Source organism: Seriola aureovittata, chromosome 13 (assembly GCF_021018895.1).
Source record: "Seriola aureovittata isolate HTS-2021-v1 ecotype China chromosome 13, ASM2101889v1, whole genome shotgun sequence".
Classification (NCBI taxonomy): domain Eukaryota; kingdom Metazoa; phylum Chordata; class Actinopteri; order Carangiformes; family Carangidae; genus Seriola; species Seriola aureovittata.
The window spans coordinates 21660674-21677441 of NC_079376.1; the positions used below are offsets into that span (position 1 = coordinate 21660674).

At 40.4% G+C, this 16768-nt stretch overlaps 1 protein-coding gene and 1 long non-coding RNA gene across 4 annotated transcripts in view; both read right to left on the reverse strand.

The window, feature by feature from the left end:
• Positions 1-1674: 1674 nt before the first annotated feature.
• Positions 1675-3577, reverse strand: LOC130180503 (uncharacterized). The gene is made up of 3 exons (XR_008829415.1): positions 3393-3577; positions 3017-3136; positions 1675-1725 (listed from the first exon to the last, which is right to left on the reverse strand). It is a non-coding gene; the product is annotated as an uncharacterized LOC130180503 (long non-coding RNA).
• Positions 3578-10185: 6608 nt separating this feature from the next.
• Positions 10186-16768, reverse strand: part of LOC130179910 (leucine-rich repeat and fibronectin type-III domain-containing protein 2) — a 153652-nt gene continuing 147069 nt past the window's right edge. For all 3 annotated transcript variants that reach the window (XM_056393053.1, XM_056393051.1, XM_056393052.1), the window contains one exon: positions 10186-14184. In XM_056393053.1, the coding sequence (XP_056249028.1) occupies positions 13194-14184 (991 nt within the window). In that variant the 3' untranslated portion in view covers positions 10186-13193. The remainder of the gene's footprint in view (positions 14185-16768) is intronic.

Below are 16768 nucleotides of genomic sequence, written 5' to 3' on the forward strand. Positions count from 1 at the left end.
TCCCCTGCAGGGTGGATGAGCTCAGTCTTTGAGATAGCATAAGGAACTTTGACATCTGGAGGGCGCTCAGAGTAGAGGAGCCAGTTGAGGTGGTTCGGGCATTAGGTTAGGAAACTTTCTGGGCGCCTTCTAGTGGAGGTCTTCAAGGCATGTTCAACTGGTAGGAGGCCTTGGGGTAGACCCAGAACACGCTGAAGAGTTTATTTATCTCATCTGGCCTGGGTGACGCCTCAACATCCCCCAGGAGGAACTAGAAAAAATGTTGGAGAGAGGAATATCGGACTACTTTGCCTGACCTGCTGCCACCGAGAACCGGATCTCGGATAAAAAAATTGGATGGATGGGTGGATGGATGATTTATCAAAATGAACATTTCTTATTTAAAGATAAAACTAGGGATGAAAGAAGTAAGTAAAAGTAAACTAACTTTAACTATAGGGTCAAACTGTGGATATCTTAGCAGCTCTTACAGTATATAGCTTTGTTCTCATCTTATCAACCAGTCAAAGTGCTTTACACTAAAAGCCACATTTACCCATTTACACACACATCCATACAGCGCTTTCTTTCTACACAGAGTGCCCAAGGACACTTCGATGTGCGGACTGAAGGAGCCAGGGATCGAACAACAGACCCTCTGATTAGTGAATGACCCGCTCTACCTCCCGAGCCACAGCCAACAGTTTAGTTGGCTGTTTCTTTGTGTCAGAGGGTGCAGCAGGTCCAACGGCATGGTTTTAGGTCTGTCACTGCATGCTGTTGTCACATTTGTCATGGTAAATCCAGATGTCAAGTCAGATTCTGGCCTTAACTCGATTGATCAAATATATACTATATGTGGTATCAATATGATGAAAAATAGTCAAGAGAGGAAAATCACAGGCAAAACAGAGAGCAGAGAATACACGTTATAAATGTGGCTCATCTCACCTGAGTACATCAAACACACTGTTTCAAATTCATTTTCCTGCTCATTTTCCTCTTTGGAGAATATGTGAAAACACCAGAATAAATCGGAAGAGTTGCTGGTCTCAGTCCAATTTCCACACTGGCAAAAGCAAACAAAATAGATATAACCAGAGGATGACTGTTTACCTGGCAGATAGGTCTGAGAAAATATGATTTCGGTTAATACAATTTGTGGATGGAGCTTATTTCCTGTACCATTTACAACTTGAAAGTGTGCCATAAAATATTCATAATGTTTGTTGTTGCGAAAGAAAATCTCTCTCCTCAATTACAGAGGCAATTTTTATGCATGAGATTTGCAAACAAGTTTACCACATATACCTGCTACAGTTGGATGCAATAATTTAGTCCCATTCATCATCCCAACCAGTTGGATGACATGGAGGTGTACGCCGTTGCGTCGGGGACGGGAGCCACCGAGAGAAAAGGTTCAAGGTTACACACACTTCCTCTGCTCTATTTACTGAGTGACATTTACACAATGTTCTACTAAGAGGTGTGCTGAGGTGAGCTGCTGAGAGGCATCACGCCGCGCTCCTGATGTCATACTGAGCCCCATTATTCTGTGCTCACTGTTTGAGATACAGCTCAGATGTGAATCAATACATAACATTACGTTTTCCTTTCAAATAAAACCTCAGGTAATATTTTTTATTTATTTATTTTTTATGTTCAACTTGCGATTTGGCAGGTGTGTCTCGTTCTATGGGCTCGTCATTGGGCGCTTAAACAGGATGCGTTCACACTGTTAAAAATCTGTAAAAAAAAAATCAGAAAATCAATAGCCTGTTAGTGTAATCCTCTCCCAACATGATGGATTTTCTTCTAGCATTTCATTGTTATGTCTTTCTGAATAAATTAAAAAGCCATTTGGTAAAATTGGGTGATAATTCTCTGTGAGATCATCACAATAAGCGACCCCTTATATAATATTATGCATACCCATTTGATTCATAATTGGTATAAAAATCTTTAATCTTTAAGTAAAAAAGTATTATTGGTGCCTGTATACATTTTAATCTAAATCAAGTAACACTGAAAGATTTTTAAACAATCCTTTTTTCTCTGCTTCTCTCAAACAAAACTGGCATCCCACTGATGTGAGCTGTGGAATAATGCCTCCCTGCATTATTTCTGTGTTTCAGAGGGAAAAAACAAAACATTCAGAAAGCAAGATGCTGTCCAAATGCTGTTTCACTCTGACTCAAAAGGGTTTTCAACACAGTCCAATGTTTCAGTTTTTCTTCCAGAAGCTTTTCAACTTCACATGTGGAGAATTAAATTTTTTTTCTTTTTTTTTTTATATGTATTTCATCCTCCCCCTGGGTACATTCGGTAAACACTTTTTAGTCAGATTGCTATGATCAGCTGTCAAGTGAAAGATGTATCAGGTAAGAAATTAAATATTTATAGGTTGTGTTGGCAGGTGCATAACTGTACCATGGAAAAGATACAATTCTAAAACCTTATACACAAACAGACTTTAACTTGTTGCAATGTGTGTTTGTTGATAAGGATATTTGACAGGAGATTTATGCTTCAGTTTCATGGAGTTTTGCAAGTTGCCTGTCGTGATGATTAGTGGGTCCTGTTGACATGCTCACTGGTGCAGAGAAAATGTAGCTCAATTTTGGGGAAATATGGCATTAATCAGAATTATGATGTGGAACTAGTTTAATTATTATTTGAGTGATATAATGTCTTGGTTGGTCACGAATGCCTGTAACTCACAAATTAACCTGAACTTAGGTTCAGGAATCAGGTATGTGAAGTGACTGGAAGTAAGTTACAGAAAACAAAGGCAACGACTTTATACTTAAAAACATATATTACTACACGCTACTAATAACAACTACTGTAACAACAACACAACAAAAACTAACTGCACGAACAATGATGCTATTGTGAAGTAAGAGATGAAGTTATACTGGAGTTTAAAAGGGGAATAAAGCAATACGTGGCCTTTACTGGGATGCAGCTGGTAAAAGAGGTGGTAAATTTAGAATCACGTTCGAATACGGAAGTCAATTGTAATTTCTGAATTCACCCGGTTTGCAGAAGAGAAGGTATATGCTACTTGCGTGTCTGGACTGATTCAGCATGGTGGTGTCCGGGGTGAGTGAGAAGTTGATGCTGAAGCAGCAGCGGAGGTGTGGAGGTGAACTTTCTGATGAAAATGAGAGAAGTGGAGCAACGTGGAGACAAAATATGAAACCCAGTACAAAGGAAATCTGCAGTTACAAGTTACTTAAAAGTTATGAACTTTTAACTTGTTTCAAAACAAAATGACTACAAATCTGGCATCCTGGTGTTTAGGTTATTTTAAGGAGACTAAACCACATATGTTTATCTCTCAAAGGAGCTATTTGTAAGTTTTACTATTGCTACATAGCCAGCATTAGCAGTAACAGCTCTTTACTTACCAGTCTAGAATAAATGTTGTGAGTACAACATACAAACTTCATTCCTTTCCTTCACCAACAGCTGTGTCCAGAGGTGGACAGCAACATCCATGCTAACTTTTGTTAACACGCTAACCAGCTAGCCCCAGCCCGTCTCACCACTTTCTGATAGGAACTCTCTGTAGCCTCCAATCTGTGCTGAAGACGCAGCGCTGCTCCGACGACATATTAGAATTTCTTGTTTGGCAAACACAAGAATGGCCGGAGCTCTAGTCTTGTGATAATCACCACCACCTGCCCCCTGCGACAAAGAAAACTAATTTACCTGAATTTCCCATAGGGGATAAATACAGCATATATATATATATTCCATCCTGGAAAATATTCCATTCTTCTGTATGTAGTTCTCGAGGTTAAACAGCGGTCGTGGCACAGCAGCAGGCCCCCCACTGTCAGAGGGGCCTGTGATATCTCTGATGTGGCTCTCCAGGGCCATTAGCAGTTGTCTCTTAATTTGATCTTCTGCTTTCTTCAAGAAGTGATGATCCGTCTTTAAATGTTAACACTGGTCATCTGGAAAGCTTAATGCCTCAGATGTGACTTTATTGTCTCTGCTCAGAGGTTTCCTACTCTGGATAGTGGTATTGACAGCACAGAGAGGTGATTTTAGTGCTTAATCTCTCATCACGTATAAGGTGAGCTAAGGGTCAAACCCAAAATATTGCAGGAGTCCTGTGACCTCAATATATACCTTATCAAGTTGTCATGGCTGCCACTAGCAAACAGTTGTCTATTGACTAATCCAAAAGACAAGGAGCAACATTTGCATTTATTTGAAGTTGTGTTTCTGGCCACCAGATGAATGAAAGTTCAATGTTTTCTCAGTATCCAACATTTTCTAGGAAAAACATTTGGCTGTTTAGCTGCTAATATGCTCCACTACATTCACCAGCTACTTGCTAACTGGTGTACAGGTTGTTCAAAAGAGTTCTTTCGATGATTACAGTTGGTGGCAGTAAAACCAAAGCAATGAGCTGAAAGATGCCAAAATCCTTGGGAGAAGTGAAGGAAGCTAAGGGAAGATGGGTTATATTTTTCCATCCTTACTGTCACTATACAAGAGACCTATTTCATTTTATACATAGTTATTTGATCTGTTATTAATATGAATATTTATTAGTGCAGTTTCAATAAAAATTTTGAATGCTTAACTTTCATCAGAGTTTTTACATTTTAGTATGAAGGAATGTCTTAATTCCCACATTAGTACATAGTCACTCAAATAACTAAAAACTCCAATATTCTTTATTCATAATGCAAGACGTGAGTACAACTGGATTGAATTACATTAGCAGTTAAATGTGACTCCCCTATCAAAAAATAATGTGGGGATGTGATTGCCTTTTCTAGCCATTCAGAGGAGCATTTTATTCCCGTCTGACAAATTATTACACTATCCAGCAGGTATCACTTAATTGCTTGTTACAGGGAGAGAAGAGGAGTGACAGTAAATGAGATACTTAGTAAGACTGAGTGAGGGAATACGAACTCTGAAAGAAGACAAAATTAACTGGCAGGCTCAAATTTCACTCAATCCAGCTGTAGGTTTTTTTTTCCACCCAGACAACTTTGTCTTAGACATAAACAAACCCCCACACCAAGTCAGCCTTCCCCTCAGGCTTTACTAATAATGAGGTTATTAATATAGGACTCTAGGACTAAATAATCCCCATGAATGTGGCGATGAGGCTGCAGAAGCAGACGGTAGATAAGGTTTGCTTTCCCAGAGCTCTCTGTAATGGACATCCACTTTTATGAGGAATAGAACAACCCCCACCCTCTATGCAAACCTCCTGTCATGACCTCCAATATTGTCTGCTTTGCCTCTATAAAAAGACAAAATACACTGCTGCAGGCCGTGATCAGGCATAAAATTGATGGATAGATGCACTGCCGGGTTGCTGCTCTGCAAAAGCTGCTTAAAAGTGAAAGAAAAAAGGACTTCACAAAACCTAAAAGGGGTTAGTGCCCTGCAAAACATAACTTTCTCATAGTTCTTGTAATAAAACAAAGACATTGAGGGTCAGAGATAAGAGATAGAACAAGATAATTAGTATGAACGTTCCCAGTAGGCAACGCAGTCAAATCACCAACACTAGTCAACAACTCTACTGTTCTTTTTTCTGTATCCATCAAACAGCTGCTGTTAACAGTGAAGTATTTATTATGATTTGTCCGAGCAGGCAGGATAACAAGCTGATGATTTCACTCAAGTGATGACACTGAATCTGTTTGTGTGCAGAAGACCTGCCAAATCAGTTGCCTCATGCCAAATGAGACTGTTGTCTCTTGTACGTGGTGTTTAAATTAGATGAATTGAAAATGGCATCAGTTGTCATGGTTTCAGCCGACGCTAACTGTAAAATAGATTGCCATGAAATGTGGTACAGATAATGAATTCATACATGACTTTGTTGACTCTTATCCTTTCATCTAGTGACAGCAGGCCAAAGTTTTCACTTATCCTATGAAATAGGCTATCTCAATATCTCCTTTCAGTCAAGAGAATGTGGTCTGGTTGGCTGATAATTTTTTTTTGCTTTCTCAGGAATCTGTTTCACCCAACGGGCACCCAAGTCCCTCTGCTGAACTCCAATAATCCTCATGAAGCCATCAATCTGAAGCCATCCTGAAGTGGTTCCGCTCTTACCTTACAGAAAGAACTCAGTGTTGTTGCTGATGGTATCCAGTCAGGCCATGTCACCATTATGATTGGGATGCCACTGGGGTCTATCCTTGGTCCATTGTTGTTTACATTATACATAAATGATACAATTGCTCTTAATCAATATTTAAATGTTTAGTTTTTTGCTGATGATGCAATTTTATCCCCCAGGCTCCACCCCAGCCCTGGCCCTGAATCGTCTTCAGTCTGCTTTTGATTAATTCCAACTGTCTCTCCTTTATCACAGACTAGTCTTAAATGAGGAAAAAACCAAGCACATGGTTTGCTCCACCTCCAGCAGTGACTCTGACCGTCCTGTCATTAAAACGTTAAATGGCATTCATATTGCTCTTACTGATTCATACAAATACTGAGAAATTTGGCATTCAAGGCTCATATTCATTCAAAAATTAACAATCAAATTCAAGGAGGTCTGTCTTCTTCTAGCTGTAAAACTATTGTGCAGTCAGCCTTCATGTCTGTCCTTGACTATGAAGATAGTCTGTATTTTCATGCTGCTCCATCAACACTCCAGCAGTTTAACCCTGTGTGTCATAGTGCATTACGCTTTATCACAAATAGCAAATACCAAACTCATCATTGTTCTCTGTATCACACCGTGGGTCGGACCTCCTTACAGTCAAGAAGAAACAGACATATTATTCATTTATAAAGCTCTGCTGTTAAAGCTTAGGCACTACCTCTCATCTCTTTTCTGATTTAAATCTAGTATCCACAGAACATGATCCAGAAATTACTTAACCTTCGATATCCCCATTGGCAGAACTGGTTTCAGGTACTATGCACCATTTAAATGGAATGAACTGCAAACTGTCCTCAGACTAGAGTCTCACATTTCTCTCAGTGATTTTAAAGATTTATTATTTGACTTTTCCTTAATGCTTTGTTTCTTGTGTAGTTGTGTTGTCTTTGTGATTGCTTCCTGTTCTCAGATCTCCCTTTTAAAAAAGATTTTAATCTCCATGAGATGAAGATGAAAAAAAAAACAAAAAATAAAAAACAAAACTTTGTCCAATACTTTGAGTTATGACTCAAGTACAGTGGTAAGAAAAATGAAGTGAAGTGAAATTAATTTCAGTTAAAATTATGAACAAAAAAAATCTATTTGAACTAATAACACACAAATCATTGTATTGTTCTTGTCCATATTGAAAACATAATTCAAACATTAACAGTATAGGTTGGTAAGCTAATCACATTAACAAAAGCTAACTTGAGTCATGAGTTATCCAACCTGGAGTCCAGATTGGAGCAGTGGGTTAGAGCTTCTTTGACTTAAAAAAAAAACTATTTTGAGTTTGTTATTCACAAGAAACATCTGCTGATGTGAACCATGGCTCACAAAAAAAAAAGATCTCAGAAGGCTTAGGATGAAGAATTGCTGATTTGCACAAAGCTGGAAAGGGTTTCTGAGTAATCTCAAAGAGTTAAGATATTCATCAGTCCACAGTCAGACAAACAGAAGTGATTTAGTTCTGTGGCTACTCTCCCAGTAAGTAGGCGCCCAGTTAAGACGACTCCAAAGGCACAGATGCTCAGTGAGGTAAAAAAAAAAAATTAAAACAGGGTAACAACTAAAGGCTTAAAGGAATTACTGGAGCTGGTTAACTCTGGTTATCTCTGTTCATGAGTCTACCACCACATGCAAATCATAATGCAGGCATGGTGCATGTTGTCCATGGCAGGACGCCATGGAAAATTGTTTTGTGGACCGGTGAAACCAAGGATATTTTTTTTCTCTTTTCGCTTTTATTATTATTATTTGACAGAGACAGTGCAGAGACAGGAAAGGCAGGGTAGAGAGAAAGGGAGGGGATGACATGCAGCAAAGGGCCCAGGCTGGAGTTAAGCCCAGGCCACTGCAGTCAGGACTCAGGGTTAATATATTTGCTACCAGAGCGCCCTGAAACTAAGGTTGAATTGTTTGGGTAGAACATGATGCGCTATGTATGGTGTAAAGTATGGTGGAGGGAGCATCATGATTTCAGGCTTTGCTGCCTCTGGACCTGGACAGTTCAACATCATTGAGGAGAAAATGAATTCCCAAGTTTGTGAAGGTCTCCTACCTCTTAAGGTCAAGGTGTCTGTCCAGCTGCTGAAGCTCAGTGGAAGCTGAGTGATGCAGCAGGACAATAACCCTGAACATCAACTTATATCTATAAGAGAATTACTTAAGAGGAAGAAAAAAATCCATCTCCAGTCAGGTCCAGTCAGAGTTAATGTAGTAGCGATGCTGTGGACTGACCTGTAGAGAGCCGCTCTCATCAGGCATCCTGAGGATCTGGAGCTGGAGCAGTTCTGTAGGAAAAATGCTCCAAACTTCTTCTTGGTCTGATCAGCAGATACTGGAAGAGCTGGTTTGAGGTTATTGTGCCAAATGAGGTTCGATTAGTTGTTAAATCCAAGGGTTCACTTACTTTTTCCACCAGCACTCTGAATGTTTAATAGCTATGTTCAATAAAGACGTGAAAAAGGCACATTGTGTTTGTCAGATCACGTCTCAAACCAGGTCATTCAAAAAGTGTTCACATACTACTTCCAGCTACTTTTTCTACAAGACAACCTCCGTTGTACTCTCTTTTTTAGTGCTGATTAGTAAATGGTATTCATTATACTAAGATGGTGGACATGCTAAACTTTATACCCGCTAAACCTCAGCATTTAGCCCAATGCACCACTGTACAGCTTGACATAACAGAGCCACTGATATGGCTGTGGACACATTCGGAGATAAGCACTATTGATTTGTTGTCCTTAACTAAACTGTTAAATTGCACTTAAAGGACAGCACCAATGTTTGTGCAGGTAAAATGTTATATCGTGTTCAGTCTCATGTATTTCAAGACGTTCCTGTTCGGAGCCAGAGCATCTTGGTGGAGGAAATGCAAATAGCTGCTGCTGCACCTGGTTTATCATCAGACTGACCCCTCCAGCACAGGAAACTGACTCCGAAATTTAATGTCAGAGAAAAGCAGGTGTAAAAATTCGCTGCACTGTTTTATCAGACGCAAATGGAAAGAGAGGCTAAAGTCGGATAAAGTTTAACTAAAATGATGCTGTTCCACCGCGGCTCTCCACTCAGCACCACTTTGCCTTTTTGTTTCAAAAACACTGAACAAACCAGAAGAGTTTAAAAGGTTTATCCATAAATTTCCCTCACTGATTTTTTTTCATGCGTCATTAAACCACTGATCTTTTTGTGAGGCTTACAACATCAGACTCTTTATCTAACATTTCCTCTTCAACCAGTCCTCCAGGTTCAGCAGCAGAAAACACTTTTCCTTTTGTGCTCCATTGCTCTAAAGACGTACATGAGACCAGCATCAGGTCTTATTTAGCAGCACTTTAGTCAGCTGGGCTCATGTTCATCTTTAGTCTTGGTTAGTAACACGCTAAACTGAAACGAAATTCTGTGACCTTGGTGGTAATTGGGGACCGGCTTAGTAAATAGACCTTTGGTTTAAACTGATATTATCACCTGCTCACACACACACAAATCTAAGAGGATAATTCAGCCACTGCTTTTTTTGTTTTTGATGTTGCTGTCAGATCACTTCTCAATCCACACCTTTATTTTGTCTTTTGAATGATCTGAATATGTTCTTTATCATAACAGCACAAAGCCCAATAATAACAACCCTCCTACATTCAGCATCCAGCGGTCATGTTCCTCCTGAGCCGACAGCAGGTGCGTATCGCTGTCTTATCATGTAACGCTTGGCCCTTGTGCAGATTATATTTACTCTGTGCTGCCGTAAGCACCTTGCCTAACAGATTATATGAATTAAGACGTTATTATGGGCTCTGGCCAGGAGCTGCATGTACCGATGATTTGTAACAAGGGCAGTGCTGAGGTGAGTCAGCAGCAACTGGCCTGATTACAGCAGCTGGACCTCAGGAGGAAAACCCTTGGCTCATCCGCGGTAAACAAAGACAATAAGGGAGCAAGGACACTCTAAAGCAGCGGTCGCAGCTCGGATAGACGTAATTAGTAATGAAATCCAAAGCACATGAGATCATTTGTGTGTCTGTGAGATGTCGCAGGAAGAGAAAACACAGAAGAGCCAGTTTGGTTCATAGGAATTAATTAATATTTTATATTCTTTTGTAGCAAAATCTTTTCACACAGAAACAGTTTTTATTTATTTTTTTTGTTTTCTCCTAGAACCTCAGGTGAGAATCATGACTATGTCGAGTCAAGTACACACTTAAATGGCATTCTCAGTTAGCAGACTAGAAAGGTTCTTTACATGATGCCACGAGCAGAACAACAGGTTAAAGGGTCCGTTCACCCGAATTACAAAAAAATAACAGATCTTTTTCATTTACCTCTGGTGGAATCTAACATCACGATCGTTTTCGTTTCATTTGGTCAGGTTTTGAGATATCTGTCTTTGAGACTGTCGCCTCCACCCCAGCATAATGGAGGTGGATGGATGCATTGAAAAATATCCCATTACCCAAAGTTGTGGAGAGTTTTGACTGGATACACAGTATTTGGTACTCAGATCAAATCATTGGTCTTTACATGGGATTTGTTGACAATTCGAAAAATATATAATATGAATATAATATTGCCGTCCTTATCTTTTAATGTGTTTACCTGCATTAATGCAGACATCATATGAATATCCAATATTGCCTTGGTGATTTGCAAAATTGCCCAGGACCTAATACAGCCAGATATATTAAAGGGACAGCTACTATGATATAAACATTATGACAAAATATTGTCATATCGTATTATCATATTGCGGTTAATTGGCGATTCTAAAGTTCCCATAGGTGTGAATGTGAGCATGTATGATTGTTTGTCTCTGTATGTAACTGGCAACCTGTTCAGGGTGTACCCCACCCCTGCCTAATGTGAGCTGGGACTGGCTTTAGCCCCGCACCCCACCCCCGCAACCTTACAAGGATAAGCAGTATAGATAATGGATGGAAGGATGGATGGATGGATTATGATTTTGGACACCCTAACCCCTCTATATTGAAGGAAAAGGTAGAAATCTCATAGACAGACATCTTAAAACCAGAGCAAAGAAAACCAAGATCATCTACATGGTGGGTACAACTAGAGGTAAGAAGGACAATCTGCTTTTTTTTTTTTTTCAATTTGGGTGAATTGACCCTTTAAAAACAACAAGTCATCCGCTTCCTTCTACCTGCTGTAACATGTAAAATACCCTCCCAGTGAGCCAACTAACAATGGCCAAGTTGGTACACCACAGAAAAGCACCTTCTCACGGTTTGCTTCACATGAAAATAAAAGTACTACTGTACGATTTTTCCCGCTTTTACATTCTCACCCAGTTATTGTACAAAAAAAATGCCAATATACATAACAGTACACCTAGGGAAGAAAACAATAATAATAATAATAATAATAATAAAAAAAACCAAAACAAAACATGATGAACACCCCACATCTTCAAATGCAGCAGAGACCAACAGGGTATTAAGAAAGGCATCAAAATGTGTGCGGACGTCTTGGTTGATCACTAATCTGAACAGCCACTAATTTATAGTATTTTACAGCCCGGTATGACAGAGGATGAAAGATAAATGATTGTGCTGATGAATCAATTCAAACGATACATAAACCAACCACGGTTATGTATGTGTTACCAAATCGAGTTTTCAGCCGTTTGGCCCTTAATAAGTTATCTTCCTCCCCCTTTTTCTCCACTTAATGTCCTCCCTGAAGCAGCATAATGACCTTTATCAGGCTAATAAACATCAATTTGGACTCTGCTATTTAACCTGGCTAAATGAGTAATTGTCGTACTCTCTTGTTTGTGTTGCCTAAAGAGAATTAGCTGAATAATACGTCCCGCTGTGCGTTTAAGCGAACGATTAAAAGGAGGCCTGATGGATTTCAAAGACCATTCATGTCTGACTACTGTAATATGTACTGATAGCATCTGAAACCAAACCCTGAGAGAACACTCTGTTTACATCAATGGCCTCTTCGCCTACAGGGACCGCTGTCGCCAGTGCTACCCAGTTGGGGGGGGGGGGGGGGGTATCAAAGCGTTCAGAGAGGCAGGATTTCAACCTGAGCTGGAAACATTACTGAATCTGGTTGGCTGGAGACAAAATCATTCTTTGAAGCTGTTTTTGTGTTTGTGACTCATCTGGTACTTTTGGATTTTTTTTGTATTTCCATTCACTGTCATAGAATAATAACCTCATACGATACATAACCTGAGGTAGAAATACAAGACTGGCTTGTTGTGGTTCAGAGAATGAACGGGAAGAATGGTTCTAGAGAATAGGATTTGCTATTTGAAAATATGTCATGTTGTCGGTTTGTGGCTGATTGAAATTTGACTCGGAGTGCTGTCTAAAGATGGGAAATTGCTGTGTGTGTGTGTGTGTGTGTGTGTGTGAAGGGACACTGTGTGTGTGTGTGTGTGTGTGTGTGTGTGTGTGTATGTTTAATCACTGACAACTACAACCTCATTACAGAGCTCTGCCTGCTGATGATTCACCTCAAATAATAATAAATAGTAAAAATGATAGAAAAAACCAGATGAAAATAAAAATGACTTTGTTTTAATTTTTCTATTCGCTCCTCTGGTCCTACTGTTGCAGTAGTCCCATTTCATGCTGAGGATCCACGACACTGTGATGCGCATTCAGTTCACCACAGTCGAGGCAAATCCTCTTGGTGTTCTTTTGATACAGACGTAGCAAATCCACTTTGAATTTCTCATCTTGCTTTCCCCTCCTTTTTCCTTGGAGATACTCTCACATACCCTGTGGATCGGGAATTATTCCATTTGGGCCATATATCGGCACAATCCTCGACGCTGTGCTGTTTCAAATGGGAACAGTTTTTTTTTTCAAATACAGTTAGAGACTGTCAGAGAGTTGAGGTCATGGCCAGGAATCTATCGATTCAAGTGTCTTTTTGCACATAATTACTTGGACAGTATTCACATGGATGAACTTCATGCAATACCCAAAGGTGGATTACTGCTGGAGCGTCCCTCCCTCTGCACTCATCTTCCTGTAGTTCCTAGTATAGATTTATAGTTTGGCCATGGACCTCACAGTTACACCGGCTGCACTCAAACTGTGCTCTCCATCACCCACTCCGAGCTCTCAAAAGTGGGCTTCTCGTCCTCACTGTCATCATACTGCAGTAGCATGCCGTTCACAGACAGACTGCGCTTAGTCCAGATGTTACTGATCCTTCGAGGGTAGTTGCTGCGGCACTGTGCGGCCCCCACGTGACCCATGTCAAAGGAGTGGCTTCTCTTGGGCTTACCCTCCTGGGGCAGCCCTAGGAGACGTCCCAGCATGGTGGTGGACTCGGCCCTTCCCAGCAGGGGTTCTTTATCAGAAGGGGGAGCCATAGCCACTGTCATCATGGCGTTGGAAGCGGTGGAGGGGCCAGAAGTCCCTTGGTGGTCCCTCGCTACCCCTCGCAGCTCCAGCGAGGTGAAGGCCCCTAAAAGGTGGTCCAGGTTTGGCCGTGCTTTGGCGCTGTGCCCGTGCCTCCTGAATTTGCTGCTGGGAAGGGTGCTGCATTCACTGCCCTGCATGCTGTAGCGGTCGCCAGCCCCTCGAACTGTTTGGCTGTCTAATGAGTTAGAAGAGGAGGAGGATGAGGAGAGGCTGCTCTGGAGGGAGCCACATTTGAACTCTACCATTTCCTCACGCATGACCACCACCGTAGACTTGACCTGTGGCGGGGCGCCGTTGAACCTGTTCAATCCCCCATTGGTCTGCGAGTACGTGTTGCTAACAGTCGGTAATTTATTAGCCTGGATACCACTGGTCACCTTATAGCGCACCATGAGGATGATGATAAACACCAGCAGCGTGGCCACAATGATGCCGCCAATCACCAGGATCATGGTGCCCCCCAGGAATCCACTGTGAAGAGACTGGCACTGCGGGTAGTCCTCCGTGGTGATGAACTGGACGCAGCCGACAATGTTGGTGGCAGTGAGGGTGGTGGCAGTGTCATCCCAGATGGCCAAGACGCACAGGTCATACTGCATCCCTGGGACAAGATTTGTGACTACAAAGGCTCTGTTAGTCATAGGAATCATCCTACAAGAAGACAAAGAGAGAGAGAGACCGAGCGTTAACAATGCAGACTTCTTACTATGGGAGTTCAACACAAGGCCAGAGAACAGTGGTGTTAAAAGCAACACTGTCTTTGTTTGTTATGCCCGGGTAGATCAAAGAAATAGCCAAAATGAAGCATGCTAAGTAGCTATTTATATGCACAGAGTAATTCAGAAAGATGACTTCATTGGTCCCAGTGTTATTCCATTTGATATGCATGAAGCAAGAGGAATGAGATAAGAATTGAATGGCCACGTTTTGTGTATTGTTTTGACTAAACATCATTTCTTGTAGATTCCATTTAACACTGATTAAGTTGTTTTGAACTCTTTCATTATGCTACGCCTCGCTGCTTTTGACTGATGCTGAAAGCCAATGCTGCAGTATGTTAATTGTTCAAGATGTATTGGCAATCAATAAAATGCCGTGAGAACCTCTGTTTTTGTTGTGTAAACAAGAAGTAACAGAAGCTTTTATCCATCAAACACCTCTGTCTATAGAATTTTCATCGCACAAAGACATCTAATTAAATACTAGAGTTGTCACATTATGCTATCATAGAGCTTTAAATACACCTTACAGTATTTAAACCTTTGTTTCCTTATATGAAAGCCCTTTCAATAAAAAGCTATATGTAAAAGACATAAAGAGATTTATTCCTCCGCCTGTCATTACCAACACAAGTGTTTTAGCACCTCGTCTTGACTTGGCAACGGATCATAGTTAATGCCGTTTGTCTTGATGTGCGGTTTCTTGTGGTGCCTGACCTGTCAAACATTCTGCAATTACACTGTTAACATTACACAAGCTGATTGGTAGAAGCTGTGTTTTGAAGGAGTTAGATCAATGCTGTGGCTGTATGCTCTCTCTTAACTGCAGTTAACTATACTGACCATTTCAAGATGGAATGGAGCATCATTGAGATGTCAAACTAAAGTGGGCCATTTGCAGACCAGAATATTGCAAGGGATAATGCCCATATTGGATGAATTTGAATGTAAGATAAAGCCTCTACTGATGCAGTGAGGATGTAAATGTGTGAAAATTTGATGCTGAGCTAAAAAATTATGCTATATCTACAGTCCTATCAAGCCTTTTCATCAACTATAGATTCAACTTTAACCACTTCACCAGTTTTAATTACCAAATGCAAACCATATCCACACCTTAATCACGTGTCTTAGTTGCACTATGCTGTATATCAGTGCTTCCCAACCAGGGGTATTTGAACTTCTGCAGTTGAAGTGGATAAGTTGAAATAGAAAGCTAAATGTAATGCATGAATACATGGTTGAAATGTTGAGACTCTGCCTCTGCTAGTGGTAAAAGGCAGGAGTGCAAATGTGACCAAACCTACAGAAAAAAAGAGGCCCAGCCTAAGCATCAATGGTTCCAGGAATATTATGTCTTGAATCAAAAGTAACAATGGCCTCTTTTATATAATTAATAGTGTTCAATAGAGAAAAATAAATTTAAACCATATGGGTATACAATGGCCCTTGATAGCCATATTGGTAGTTATCTATGAATAGATTCCATCTATCCATCCATTGCTGGCTTGCCGTTCTCCGATAGTACAAGCATCCAAAGCTTTGATCCATCTGAAGCGCCTCCACCACAGAGCCCAGACACCAGCATGGCTGCAGTCCATTATTCATCCTTAATTGCCTTTTTCCATAACCAGGAAGAAGCTGTTCTACCTCACGTGTTCAGGAGAACTCATGCAATCTCTCTCCTCCCCCACATGGCTCTGATTGATTTTTAATCATGCTATTGCTTGAGTGCAGACAGTACCCTGGGAAACTGTGTCAGCCAACTAGAGCACAGTAGGTGTGCATGTGCAGGCAATGAAGTCATATCAATATTAATTCAAAAACAGTAGTTGGCCTCCCTATGCACATTATCTTTTCCTCCCTGCTCCTAATTTGTCTTCTGGCATGCAAAAGAACCACACGGGCATTAATCTATAAGCACTCAGATCTATTGCTTTAGGTCATTTTCCTGTTGTAGATACACTACACTCCATGTTCCATGAGTATGAAGTAGAGATGCTTTACAAGCATCAAATACACATGACAAAGACAACTTCAGCGTTAGCATTTTTAACATAATAGTTAGCAGTTGTGCAGGAAAGTGAACCAAATGAGAAAACAACAAACTTAAAGGGGTGTAAAGTATGTATCACTTAAATGTCTCAAAGTAGCATTTAAAACAGCGAAGATTGATGTTAGTAATGATTCTGTGAATTAACAATAATAATTTTTTCTGGAAATTACGTAAATGCTGCAAATCAATGAACACAGAAAATAAATGCTGTTTACAAAGTCCACATTAGTGTTATGTTTGCACTTTTGTATGCAATAGAGAAAATTCATAAGGCATTTACTAGAAACATGGATGAGTCATCCAATGTTTCTGTCACTGGAAAGAAAAAAAAAGGGTATTAAAAATTCCTATTGTTGTCTTTTCTCTGGCATGACAAACTGACACAGAGTGTGCAGGCAAGGAAATCAGATAAACAACTTGTTATTGAATTTGCAGAGATGGTGTGTTGGATTCACAGTGT